This window comes from Hippocampus bargibanti, linkage group LG10, assembly GCF_051943395.1.
Source record: "Hippocampus bargibanti isolate YZ-2025 linkage group LG10, ASM5194339v1, whole genome shotgun sequence".
NCBI classification, from domain to species: Eukaryota; Metazoa; Chordata; class Actinopteri; order Syngnathiformes; family Syngnathidae; genus Hippocampus; species Hippocampus bargibanti.
Window position 1 is genome coordinate 16,003,057 of NC_142743.1, and position 12,713 is coordinate 16,015,769.

The 12,713-nt window shown below is 40.8% G+C and overlaps 2 protein-coding genes across 2 annotated transcripts; both read left to right on the top strand.

Annotated features, from left to right (window-relative positions):
* Positions 1-17: 17 nt before the first annotated feature.
* On the top strand, positions 18-9,107 carry mri1 (methylthioribose-1-phosphate isomerase 1). The gene is made up of 6 exons (XM_089007107.1): positions 18-435; positions 1,570-1,793; positions 5,307-5,476; positions 5,554-5,730; positions 5,816-6,040; positions 6,989-9,107. Exons 1-6 carry the CDS (start codon positions 304-306, stop codon positions 7,120-7,122), a joined length of 1,062 nt encoding a protein of 353 aa, XP_088863233.1. The 5' UTR covers positions 18-303; the 3' UTR covers positions 7,123-9,107.
* A 75-nt stretch (positions 9,108-9,182) lies between these two features.
* On the top strand, positions 9,183-11,933 carry lg10h19orf53 (linkage group 10 C19orf53 homolog). Its single transcript, XM_089005824.1, has 3 exons — positions 9,183-9,331; positions 9,891-9,946; positions 11,611-11,933. The coding sequence occupies exons 1-3, from the start codon at positions 9,241-9,243 to the stop codon at positions 11,755-11,757; spliced, it is 294 nt and encodes a 97-aa protein (XP_088861950.1). The 5' UTR covers positions 9,183-9,240; the 3' UTR covers positions 11,758-11,933.
* The last annotated feature ends 780 nt before the right edge of the window (positions 11,934-12,713 follow it).

Genomic DNA, 12,713 nt, shown 5'->3' on the forward strand with positions numbered 1-12,713 from the left:
CGAGGACTTCCGGCTTTGTGGGCACGTGCTTCCGTGTCTGTCTGCCTGTCAGTGTAGGTGAAGCTCTCCAACCCTCCTTTCCCCTTTCTCCTCACATTCCTTGCTCTTCTTGCCTCTCATTTCCTCCTTGTCTCGTCAACTTTGTTCGTGTTTATATCAGCTGATTGTCCGCCAGGCTGCGCTTAACATTCCAAGAGACGAGTGTGCGTGCTAAAGTGTGCGTGCGCGGTATTGTATGTGTGCGTGCCAGCTACCCTCCCCTCCGTGTTATCCTCCCCAACATCCCGCCTCGTTGTGTCGGTCATGACGTTGGAAGCGATTCGCTACCGTGCCGGGTCTCTGCAGATCCTCAACCAGCTGCAGCTGCCTCATCAGACAGTCTACGACGACATCCGCTCGGTGCAGGACGCCTACGACGCCATCAAGTCCATGAAGGTAAGACTCTTCCATCACCAAGCTTCCCCACCCCTCTGTGCACGCCGGCTGCATGTGCACCTCCACCCGTTGTCCATGCGCGCATCTCCTATCATTTTCTTTGTGCTCCTGCCACTGCCGGTGCACGCATATGTGGCCCTGCTTTGCTTCCACTCGGCCTGGATTTTTTTGGGGGGGCCACTTGCATTGCCACACAAACGCACGAGCAAACATGCACTCTCTCTCTCTCTCTCTCTCTCTCTCTCTCTCTCTCTCTCTCTCTCTCTCTCTCTCTCTCTCTCTCTCTCTCTCTCTCTCTCTCTCTCTCTCTCTCTCTCTCTCTCTCTCTCTCTCTGCCACACACACACACGCATAACTAAATCCGTCATGTATAGATTACTTATCGCCTCGTGCAAGCTACACAATCTGCTTATATTCAGTCACCCATCAAATGCGGCTCCCCCTTTCTCAAAAACGGCTTATTGATGAATTATTAATGCACCTTGCCAGGGCTTTTGTTCACATTTTCGGTACTGTGCTGCACTCTATGACACCCCCACTGCATTTATCACTGCACACTTGAAGGCAAGATGTGAAGATGAGATGTAGCCTTGCATGCTGTTGGGCTTCTTTAGCAGCTGCAGGGACATTCACAGATGTTCTGGGTCCTCGTTCTTCCTCCCAGTTGCATAAATGTGAAGCAGTTAGACGTGTGATGTTATGGTTGTGTCAGCATGAACTATTGTGCTGTAAGCAGATAGTGATGTCATGATGATGTAGTTTAATGAGAAAGGGAGAAATGCCTAACTGTTTTTGAAATTTCAGTCATTTAACCAAATTTTTTGGTCACTTCCAGTTAACAAATCAATGTGCAGTACAAACACTCCAAGTTTTACTAATGAGTGCACAATCTGACAAGCATTTTGATTTCCAACCCGTGGCTTGATCAGTTATTGGGGGACAAGGATAGATTAATTTAATTATACATTTGATTTCATTTCCCTGGGAAATACTGATTTGATATATGATCAAATTATGTGCAGAGCTTGGTCATGGAACAAATGAAACTCATGATTCAAAGTAGCTCCGTAATGTCCAAAGACAGAATGTGGTTTGATGTGCATTCTGCTCAACATGGTGTCCTCTTTTAACCAGGTACGCGGCGCCCCAGCCATCGCCATCGTAGGTTGCCTCAGCTTAGCCGTGGAGTTACGAGCAGGTGCGGGCGGCGAGGACCCCGTGACGTTCATCCGTGAATCGTTGTGTCGCCTAACGTCAGCGAGGCCCACCGCTGTCAACATGGGCCGTGCCGCGCGTGAATTGATGGAGTTTGCCGAGAACGAGAGCATGGAGAAGAACTCTGAGCAACTGAGAGAAAGGTGGGGGCAAGTTTGACTTGAAATGTTAAGCCGGCGCCAACGTGGTTGCTATTATTTGCTTTGGGAACTGAAAGTGAGAAAATTCTTTGTGCGTGATTAAAAAAAACATCACCTGCTGGTGTTAATTTAATACTTTTCCTGGAAACCACACCCAGTAATAGAAGTGTGAGGTGCTGTTAAAACTCAAAATATAAACTTGCATTTTGGACATGAAAAGTGACTCTATAATAATAATACATTTTATTTCAAGCGCCTTTCATAGCTCTCTAGGACACTTCATAGTCACAGACTAGCATAGATACAATAATAATACAATTATAAATAGAAACAAGAGAGAGTTACACAGAAATTGCGATTTTTAAATAGGTGGGTTTTGAGATGGGTTTGAAGGTGGGAAGAGAATCGATTTTACGAATGTTGGGAGGAAGTGTGTTCCAGAGTTTGGGGGGAGAGTAGCTGAAAGCTCTCTCCCCCATCGTGCTGAGACGGGCAGGGGGCACACAGAGGTGGAGGGAGGAAGAGGATATGAGGGAACGAGAGGGAATAGAAATTTGAAGGAGGTCAGACAGGCATGGGGGGCAAGGTTATCTCTACCAGCGTATGAATTTTTCCCTCAGGGGATTTTTTTAATCCATTGTCAAAGTGTGTGCATAAGTTCCAATGCAAAACACGAACATACAGTAGCTACTTCATTCACAGCACAACAGGAGAGGATCTCCGCCTCCTTTTCCTCGGACAGAGAAGCTGGCCTGTGGCTGAGCTAAAATTTTGGCTCATGCTAAATGATATTGCTATCTTGGTTGAAAGTTGAACAGCTGCAAGCAAGTAAGAGAGGAACAGCCCCCTTGCTCACCATTTCCCAAGCCTGTTCCATGTCAACCGGGTCCCAGTCAGTCTTGGTATCTGACTATGGTTTACAGCTCCCAAAGCCAACAGACTGTCTGTAGGGGCAAAGTGACAAAAGGCTGTTTTCTGACAATAGCAGACGTAGCAATTTTTTGAATATGCCCAAATACCATGCGTGCACGAGACGCATTCTGCTTGCCAAAATTGAGAGGCATTTCACCACCTCTGCATTCTTTAAACGCTATTTGTTTGTTTTTTGGTGCGAAAAAGTTTTTCCTGTTCAGCACCACACAAAAGCAAATCAGCCCTTGAATGTGTGTGTGTTTGGCGAGTGGGGAGTGTTGTACTATCTTTGTGACTGCTTTATTTCCTGTATATAATAATTGTCCATGTCAAGTGGTTTATTCTAGCATCAACTGTTGTTAAAGCGATATTTAAATCAAAATGTATTGTATTGCTTCTTGTTTGAGACTCTTGATGTTGTCTTCAGTCCAAAGAAGACATGGTCGCCAAGAGCCCTCTTGGTTTGTCTTTTTGCAGTATAAGGCACTTGTACCATCTGGCTCTGTTCCCCATCACAATTTGTCTTGCCCCCTTTTATTCGAAGCCATATCTTCAAGACACTAAGCTGACCCAGTTCCACTGGTAATAATGCTGCCTCAGCAGTGATCGACAGGTATTCTCGTGGTTGCGATCACACTCTTGCAGCATTGTGCTACAAATGTATCTTAATATCATCTGTCCAACATTTCCTTTTCAAATATTTAATCTGTCCTTTGTGCTTTTGAAGTCTCACCAGTGTTGTGAACTCAGTGGTAATGGGCTGGACTTAAATTTCCCCCGTTAGTGGACTGCACTAGTTGCATGGCCTTGCAAGCACACCGTTGTTTTGCTCAAGAATACTTTGAAAGTGTCATTCTTAGGGTGGGTTCTGCCATTGTTGTATTGTTATGCTGTCACTTTCTTTCACGGTGATACAATACTGCAATCTCACAGACTAGATGTTGTTATTGATTACTCTCCATGGCATACATTTGTCCGTTGGTGTTCATTTAAACCATTGGCTGGTGCTGTGGCGACCAGTGCATACTTTCATCTTGACAATGTAACAGATTGGCGTTTTGGCGACTCCTCCAGCTAATGCCATCTGTCTTCATAGGTCTGTATTTCCCCCCGCCGCCCAAGTCTATTAATATTTCCTTTCACTTGCCTGGGCAATTCTTTTAAGAGATTTTATGAGCAATTACTAAATGTTTTTCAATACTTGGAATCACCTCAATACCTTAAATGTACTATGACGGCGTGGTAAAAGGCCGCACGGGCATTGTCTTGTCTCTACAGGTTTGAACCTTGGGAATCGGATGACTAAATGACTGCCCAATTCAGTGAAATAAAATGCTTCGCTTTGAATTCATTGTGATGGTTCACCGAGGCAAAAGTACTGGTATTGGCATCCACTTTCACTTCCTCTGTTCACATCTACTTTTACCTTCGGTCATCAGTAAGAATAAGCAATATCATTCTCAACAACCGAACTTATTTTTTTCTGCCACGCCCCAAGTAGATTCTGTCACAGCACATCTGTATTCCAAAAGCTACATGAGTGTTATCAGATGAAATAAAGTGAAAAGTAGGAAGCCTTCTCTCCGAATGTCTAATTGAAGATTTGACACTCAGTGTGAAGAAGAAACACCATCACTGATGTCACTGATAAAATCCAATGGTCATATAAAATGCTAGAAATACTTTTATTGTTAGGTAATTCAAGCTAAAAATATTGTTCTGATAGTGGAGGAAAACTTACTGACGGGTCTGCTGAATGTAATAGTTTACAGTATATCCATTTTATGTATTCAAAATGGTTATTCACTCATTATAGGACAGACAGCTATGGTGTCACTGGGATAGCAAAAATTGAGCCGAGATGTGACAAAGGCACGAATTACTGTTTGGAAGGAGAGTCACATTTCATAAGGACTGTAGGAAGGAGGGTTAGCCTATCTTTCATCGGCTTATGTCCAGGGACGGACTTCAAAAAAAGGACGGTTTCATCAGCATTAAACACTTGATGAGTAACGTAGCCTTCTTCTTCCACCATCTTGAGGAATGATTCCTTGTAAGCTTCGGCAGATTTATCGTCAAAACTGGCTGCCTCACCATGACGAATGACACTATGAATCCCTGTATGACGCTTAAAGTTCTCAAACCATCCGTCGCTACCCTTGAAATCATCAATGGATGACAAACTTCCAGGTTGCCTCTTGACGATATCCGAGTGAAGTTGCCGTGCTTTCTCGGCAATAATTCCTTCACTCATGCCGTCCCCGACAAGCTGCTTTTCATCAATCCAAATTAACAGAAGTTTTTCAACCCCTTCTATTGCCTGAGACACAGTAGTGCTGTTCGGCCGTGTGGTTTGGTGTTCTTCCGCCGAAAACTAGTGCCCCAGCCATTGTGGAGCTCCGTGCTTTTTCCCAAAAACTTGTTCGTATGCAAAGATTCTCACGAATTTAATGTTCGTAAGGCGAAAAGTTCATTAGCTAAAGCGTTCGTAAGCCGAGGCATCACTTTACATGCATGCACTGCAACTGTATACATTTATTCCATTCAATACTCAGTGGGAGCTTAACCTTTCTTGCACCTTCCCCCCAATCTGCACCTTCACAGTGTAATAGCCTGGATTGAAGACATGCTGGAGCGAGATGTCAATGACAACAAGAAGATTGGAAACTTTGGCGCGCAGCACATCCTTTCGGGCGTCCCGAGGGAGTCAGTGACCATACTCACACACTGCAACACTGGCTCGCTGGCCACGGCTGGATACGGGACTGCACTAGGTACGTGTTAATTGTGGGGAGTGGCTGAGTGGAACGTGTCGCTGGAAGTATGCCTAAGCGTGAGTCTTGGTGTGTAGGAGTGGTGCGAAGCCTCCACACGCTGGGCCGGCTGAAGCGTGTGTACTGCACAGAGACGAGACCGTACAACCAGGGGTCTCGACTCACGGCGTACGAAGCAGTAGCAGAAGGAATCCCCGCTACACTCATCACAGACAGCATGGCGGCCCTCACCATGAGAGAAATGAACATCACAGGTTGGGGTTTCCTACACATTTACTCCTTATTTTACATCGACCCCATCCATCTTCATCCCGTTCGTCTGTCGGTTTTCTATCACAGCCGTGGTGGTGGGTGCAGACAGGGTGGTTGCCAATGGCGACACGGCCAACAAAGTCGGAACGTACCAGTTAGCCATTGCTGCCAAGCATCATGGGATTCCTTTCTATGTGGCCGCTCCCAGCACTTCATGTGATTTAAGCCTGGAAAGTGGTAGGGACATCATAATCGAAGTCCGTCCGCCTGATGAACTCACCAGTATAAATGGAGTCCCCATCGCTGCTTCAGGTATGTAAAAACCGTATGTGTGCCTGTGTTGCAGTATGCATGCTAGTGTCCAGTGTAAAGGTTTGCTCTGTGGTTTTAAGTGGTATACCCAATGCACATACGTCTGAGTAAAGATATGGGAAGAATGTTTTAAATAGACCCTATAGGTTCTCTTTTCACTGCCAGTAGTCCAAATGAATATACAGCATGCAGCATGCTGATTAGGAAATGTCTTTGACGATACAAAGCTGTCTCGAAATGGATATTGGTCATTTTTAAATATAGCAAAATGTGTGCACTCTCCTGAACAACAGGGCTAGCCTAGACTTTAGTGGTAACAGAATGTGACAGGTGTCACAGCTGCTCTAGCAATTTTGTAGAGCAATTCTGTACGTGGTCCAGGGTCACCATGGAAACAGCAAAAATGCTGTTCACTTCACAAGATAAGAATGGTTGCAAATCTATTTTAGGTCCAATTATTTTAAGTGTGTGTCCGGATGAAATTTAGTGTCAAGTGTCTGAAAGTAAGGTGCAGTGACAACAAAGTGCCAGAGGGTGGAGCTCTAGAGCGCAGTGAGGCGGCCATGTATGTATGTATGTATGTATGTATGTATGTATGTATGTATGTATGTATGTATGTATGTATGTATGTATGTATGTATGTATTTTAATACATACATACATACATTTCAGGCATTTTTTTAACTTTTAAATTAATTTCAGTTTAAATTATCCAATAAACGTTGTTCCACTTCACGATTGTGTGATATATATATATATATATATATATATATATATATATATATATATATATATATATATATATATATATATATACACATATACATTTCAGGCTTTAAACAAAGATATTAAATTATAAATCCCCCAAATTCTCAAATCCTTTTACCTAACAAATCCATATATTTCTTCAAATAATCTGCTGTCCCTACGTCTTCCATGAATTTTCAGGTATCGAGGTGTGGAACCCTGCGTTTGACGTGACTCCCCACCAGCTCATCACAGGAGGCATCATCACAGAGCTGGGGGTCTTCCTCCCCTCGGAGCTCCAGGCAGCCCTCACTGGCCGCCTCACTGCGCTCTAGAGCTCCACCCTCTGGCACTTTGTTGTCACTGCACCTTACTTTCAGACACTTGACACTAAATTTCATCCGGACACACACAACACACACATACACACACTGTTACGATGTTATTCCATTTGGGTAAAAAACAAAACAAAAACACGTTCGCTGAAGAAATTGGTTTTACTTTTTTGCTCCCTCTTTTTACACACACGCAAGCACACACGCGTACACATACGCAGAGAAAAACTCAGTGCGCAAGCACACTGCAGGGAATCAAACAGATATGTGAGCAGTCCCTCCATTCCTTTCCATATTTTCCTATTACTAAATTCACAGTTGTGATGGTGCTCCTAATTTTCTGCCTTTTTTTTCACTATTCAAAAGGCTTCTGTGAGCGCTGACATAACCCCATTGTTTCAGCTGTGCTTGGCAACAAAATTGAAGTCTTACCTGAAGGAAATTATCAGGGCAACTACAAAGAATAACAATTATCACCAGACAATTTTTCATATAATAGTTAGTATTTCGATCAGCTCTAGTCTCTAATGCTACTGTCCACTTGAAAATACACATGTTCTTGTTGGTAGCATGTACATAATTCACCCATTCATTCATTCATCTTCCATACCGCCTATTCCTCACCAGGGTTGTGGGAGGTTCTGGAGCCTATCCCAGCTGTCTTTTTGGCAGTAGGTGAGGGACACCCTAAATTGGCTGCCAGCCAATCATGTACAGTACATAATATAGAAATCAAATCCCCTGCCACCGAAAATTTAGTAAATTAAAATGACGCACAGTGGCATCAATATGTTATATTAACATTTCATTTGAGTATTTGTGTAGATACATTAGTAAGAGTGTCATCCAAATTTAGAGCTGTAATTTCAAAAGTTTAAATTTTAAGCCCCTCCCAGAAAGTGGAATGTCTTGATGGGTCTTAAAGACAAAACATCAGTAGTTTTATTCCGTACTTACTTATCATACATGCTTACAGTATGTCATCTTTTCCGCTTACAGTATGTAAATAGCCATTCTACTTTCAGATCCACTCATCATGTTCATCGTCTACTGCACACTTTAGAATAATCTAGAGAAGGGATAGTGTATCCCCCAAAACAGTTTTTGCCTTGAATTTGCATATACATGCAGCGAGGAATAGACCTCAAAATAAAAGTTTGACATTCAAGAGTGAATTGGTCAGTTTGTGGTTTTTTTTCGGTTTTGCAACGATCGGTTTTGCATAACTCCAAAGCGGTCCAGAACAAAAATTTGTTTGACACGTTGTCAAATGTGAAGTACTGTATATGATTTGTTTCCCCTCCTCCTTGACTATCTATTTACTCTTGAATGTTTGTTTAAACCATAATGATTTCCAGTACATTTTTTCACGATATTGTAATTCCAAGTGATGAACGGTGTTTACTTCTCTTACTGGAAAGTCCTGTTAAACCATGCACACTACCTCACCTCCGACTAACTTTGATAAGCAGGGACGCAAGGACTTAACACGCATCATCTCACAGTGTGGATCAAAAACAACTGCCAAACATGACCGACAGACGTTGTCTAAATAGTTTCAAACACAAATGTGACACAAATGTTTTGTTGTAACACTCAATTTCTGCATCTAATTTAGGATCAATTTGTTATTTTTGCTTTCCCTTCGGGGATTTGTACAATAAAATTCAATTCATGTTTCTAACAAAACCAACTAAGGAAAAAAAGATGTATTGTTCCGGGATGCCTGACTATGTGCCAGAATTGAGATGATCAATAGTCGCCTGTTCGATAGAACGAGTTTAATTCAGGGGTCTCTTTGTGGAAGTCCTGTAATATCATTATGTTGTTCTGGATAACTACTTGATTGTTGTTTAATTTAGTGTTAGTAATGTAGAGGTAATTGACGTTTTTGTTGTGGTTGTTGTTTAGTATATGTTTATGGCTCCAATGCAACCAGGTAGTCTTTTCACATAAGAAGAAAACAATAAACCACGGTGAAATAATTGGGGTTTTTTTGTCATGGTCGCACGATGTTAATAACTTATTTAACCGCTAGATGGCGGTCAAGTAAAAAAACAGACGCCATACGCGATAACAGAAGAAGACCTTTAACGTCTTGTCTTCCTGTTTGACAACATGGCGCAAGGCTCACAAAAGTTTAAAGCACAACGCCCTGGAGCAGCGAAAAAGCATCAACAAAACAAACAAAAGGGTCCAAAGAAAGGAGGTGAGAATGTCATAGTTCACTAGTTATCAGCATACGCAAGAGACAAAACGTGAAACACCCTGTGGTTGAATAACAGCACGATGTGATCTGCACGTGCCTCTGTTGACATCTTTCCCCAATCTTTCAAAGATCACCAAGCTAACTCATCGTCTTGTTTTATTCACGGCGCCTTTTAAAATACGTATATGTATGGGGGTTCATCTGTCCATGTAGCGGCCGCCATGTAGGTTCCATGCGCCGCATCACATCTTTGACCGAGTGGCTGTAATACTATTTGCCAAATAGGTTTTAAGGTATGCGGAAATTGATTCCCGCAACGTCTGATAATGACATAATTGGGATCAGAAAGGTCAATATCAGCCTTCAAATGTTAGAAAGAATGTATTAAGTGGTGTTTTATGTAATCCGATCCCCGTATTAAAAATGTTACCAAATCTGAGGCATGCTGAACGACACGGTAATATTTGGAGTTATTGGTGTTGTTGTTCCAGGGCTGCATGCAAATTGTGACCTCAGTCCGTGGAAATATTAATACATATTCGTTTCCTTTTTTTAAAAGCAAGAATCATTGCACCCAAGAAAGCACAAGTGATACAACAACAGAAGCTCAAGAAGGTAAGATCTTTGAGCGAAGTAATTGTCAAGTTCTGATTGATAACTAACCTGCGAGTAATGTACGGTATCAAATGTATGATAATGTAAATGAAAAAAAAAAACAACTAAAATAATATGCATTTATTCAACTATAATCATCCCTCAATTTTGCATAGAATTCCCATGACGTTGGGACATTTTGGTAAACAATCATACAAACAGAATACAACTTTTAATGATCAGGTTATCGTTTTTAGCAAATAATAAACATCTTATAATTTTATGGCTGCAGCAAGTTCCAAATAAGATTGTAGAATTTCTTGGAGAAACTATTCAACTTTAATTTTGCTCTATTTCAGCAAAATGTTATTTTGCCCCTTTTACCACTGATGTAATTTTAATCTCACAATAAAATAAACACTTATGCTGGTCTAATTATGTATTTTCAAAGCCAGAGGGCAGCCACGGCTTTCTCATGTGTGAGAGGCACCTGTGACTGTTCTACCAACAAAGTTCTGTGTGATCTATTTAAGACATGCAATATTATTTAAGAATGTCCATAGCATTGTATAAACCTTGTATTTATAATATATCTTTTTTTCAATATGTGGGATCGCGACTCTGCCGTCAGAGTTTCACCTAATCAGGTTAAATCACACTGTCACTGGCTCAGCAGCAAAATTGCTGCTCAATGCATGTTGTGATGAATGCAATCAGTTATTAAAATACCAGGAGAAACACAAGCAATCTCAGTAAGTACATAGAAACATGTCCTCTTACTTTGTCAAAGTATTGGCCACCCGATGTCTGTTGACGAAATCCTTAGTCTGAAATCACGTCAGGGTCACCAAATGTTGGAAGAGAGTGGCCTTCTTTCCTACTCGTGTTCGTTAATTTTGTTTGAAAAAGCATGTTCCCTGAGGTCCAACATGCCCCTGTTTGATGGAGCCTCGCACCCCCCCAGACGTGTTATGTGTTTTATTTTACACATAAAAATCACATATTGTTGAGAAACACAAAAGACAATGGCAGAGGTTTCATTCACCAGGTTAAATGTGAGCAGAAGTCACCCTTCACGTCCCAATAGAATATTCAATTTTGTTGCGCTACGCATATTTTCTTTTACACTATTGTCCCCAAAAGGAAACTCCAAATAGTTGGGGCTGCCTTTTGGACGTACAAATACTCCGCTTGACACCAGCGATTTTCCAGCATGCAGGAGAAGCAGCATGGTTCTCTCAAACCAAATGTTGTTGTTTCGCTCCACTACACTTAAATGATTTTTTTTGTTTAATAAACTAATATGATGCATTTAAAATTCAATTAAACGTTTCTTGTTAAATTTACATAGAATTTCGGAGTGAAAAAAAAAGATTTTTTTCCTAAGTAAATATTGCACAATTTTTTTCTGTGCAAATGTTAATGTTTTACTCTACTATTACTCGTTTTTTTTGTTTAATAAACTAATATGATGCATTTAAAATTCAATTAAACGTTTCTTGTTAAATTTACATAGAATTTCGGAGTGAAAAAAAAAGATTATTTTCCTAAGTAAATATTGCACCATCTTTTTCTGTGCAAATGTTAATGTTTTACTCGACTATTACTATTTTTGAGGAAAATTTATTTGAAAAGATTTACTCTGTCGTTTTAAGCTTATCAGCCATTTGTTGTCTTTCCAAAAGGGTCTGGAAATCGCCATCAGGAATAAGATTGAACATGATGTGACCAGCAAGGCAAGCTCATCCCTACACAAGCCTCTCAGTGTAGTCAAAGGCGCTGAAGGCAAAGGCAACCCAGGAGCCCCTCGACCGGGAAAGGACTCCAAATAAGATGTGATACAATGGACATAGACAATCAACGATGAAAAAAAAACATTGAAAGGTTAAAGTTCAAGTTGTTGCATCTTTACAGTGACCCCTGGTGTGTATTTGTCGCTCTTGCTTCAGTTTTCTGTTCTCTTCAGAAATGAAAAAACATTAAAATGAGATTATGCCATGGGAAAAGACTTGACTTTTGGAAAATACATCTTTATATTTAAAAAAAATATATATTTTTTTAATCTTCACCATGGTTATACAACTAGCATATCCAAAATGTCAAAAAGAGAACACCCACCTTCTCAGAGGCAAATAAAATCTTGCTATCTGTCTCTTCCGGTCATTGGCTTCCAAGAATCATTTTACATCTCTCAAAATAAGTTTTTACCACCCAATTTAAGACGGGGACCCTTTCATTTATTTCACAAAGGCTGAAGAATGGTCAATTCAATGATGAATTTCCGTTTGCTCAACCCCAATAGACTATAATCAACTCCAGTCACAAATGAGTACTTTCAGCACCAAATAGCTATAGTACTGTACAGGGACTGCACAGTTTTCCTAATCAGTCATGCGATTTTTATTGCCACCTGGTGGTGATCCTAAGTGACAACATAGTTCACTCCGCACTGCGTTTTGTACCGGGATTTATCGTGTTATTGCATTTCAAAATAAAGTGATTTCTCAGTTTACGAACTTAATTGGGTCCCACAAAGTGTGGATAAGGCGAAAAGTTCGTCTGCCGAACATTTATTTCCCATAAGAAATATAAATATAAATAATTTTAAAAAATAAATAAAAATTTGAATAATCCGTTTCCAGGTCCCCATAAAACATAATTTTCTACTAAATAAGCCTTAAAACTACACAAATATACCTTATTTTATGTATAATAAATGTGCTATTGTACTGTAAGAAATAAACTACTATATATTAAAGTCATTTTATTTACCTTTGTGATGGTCGTT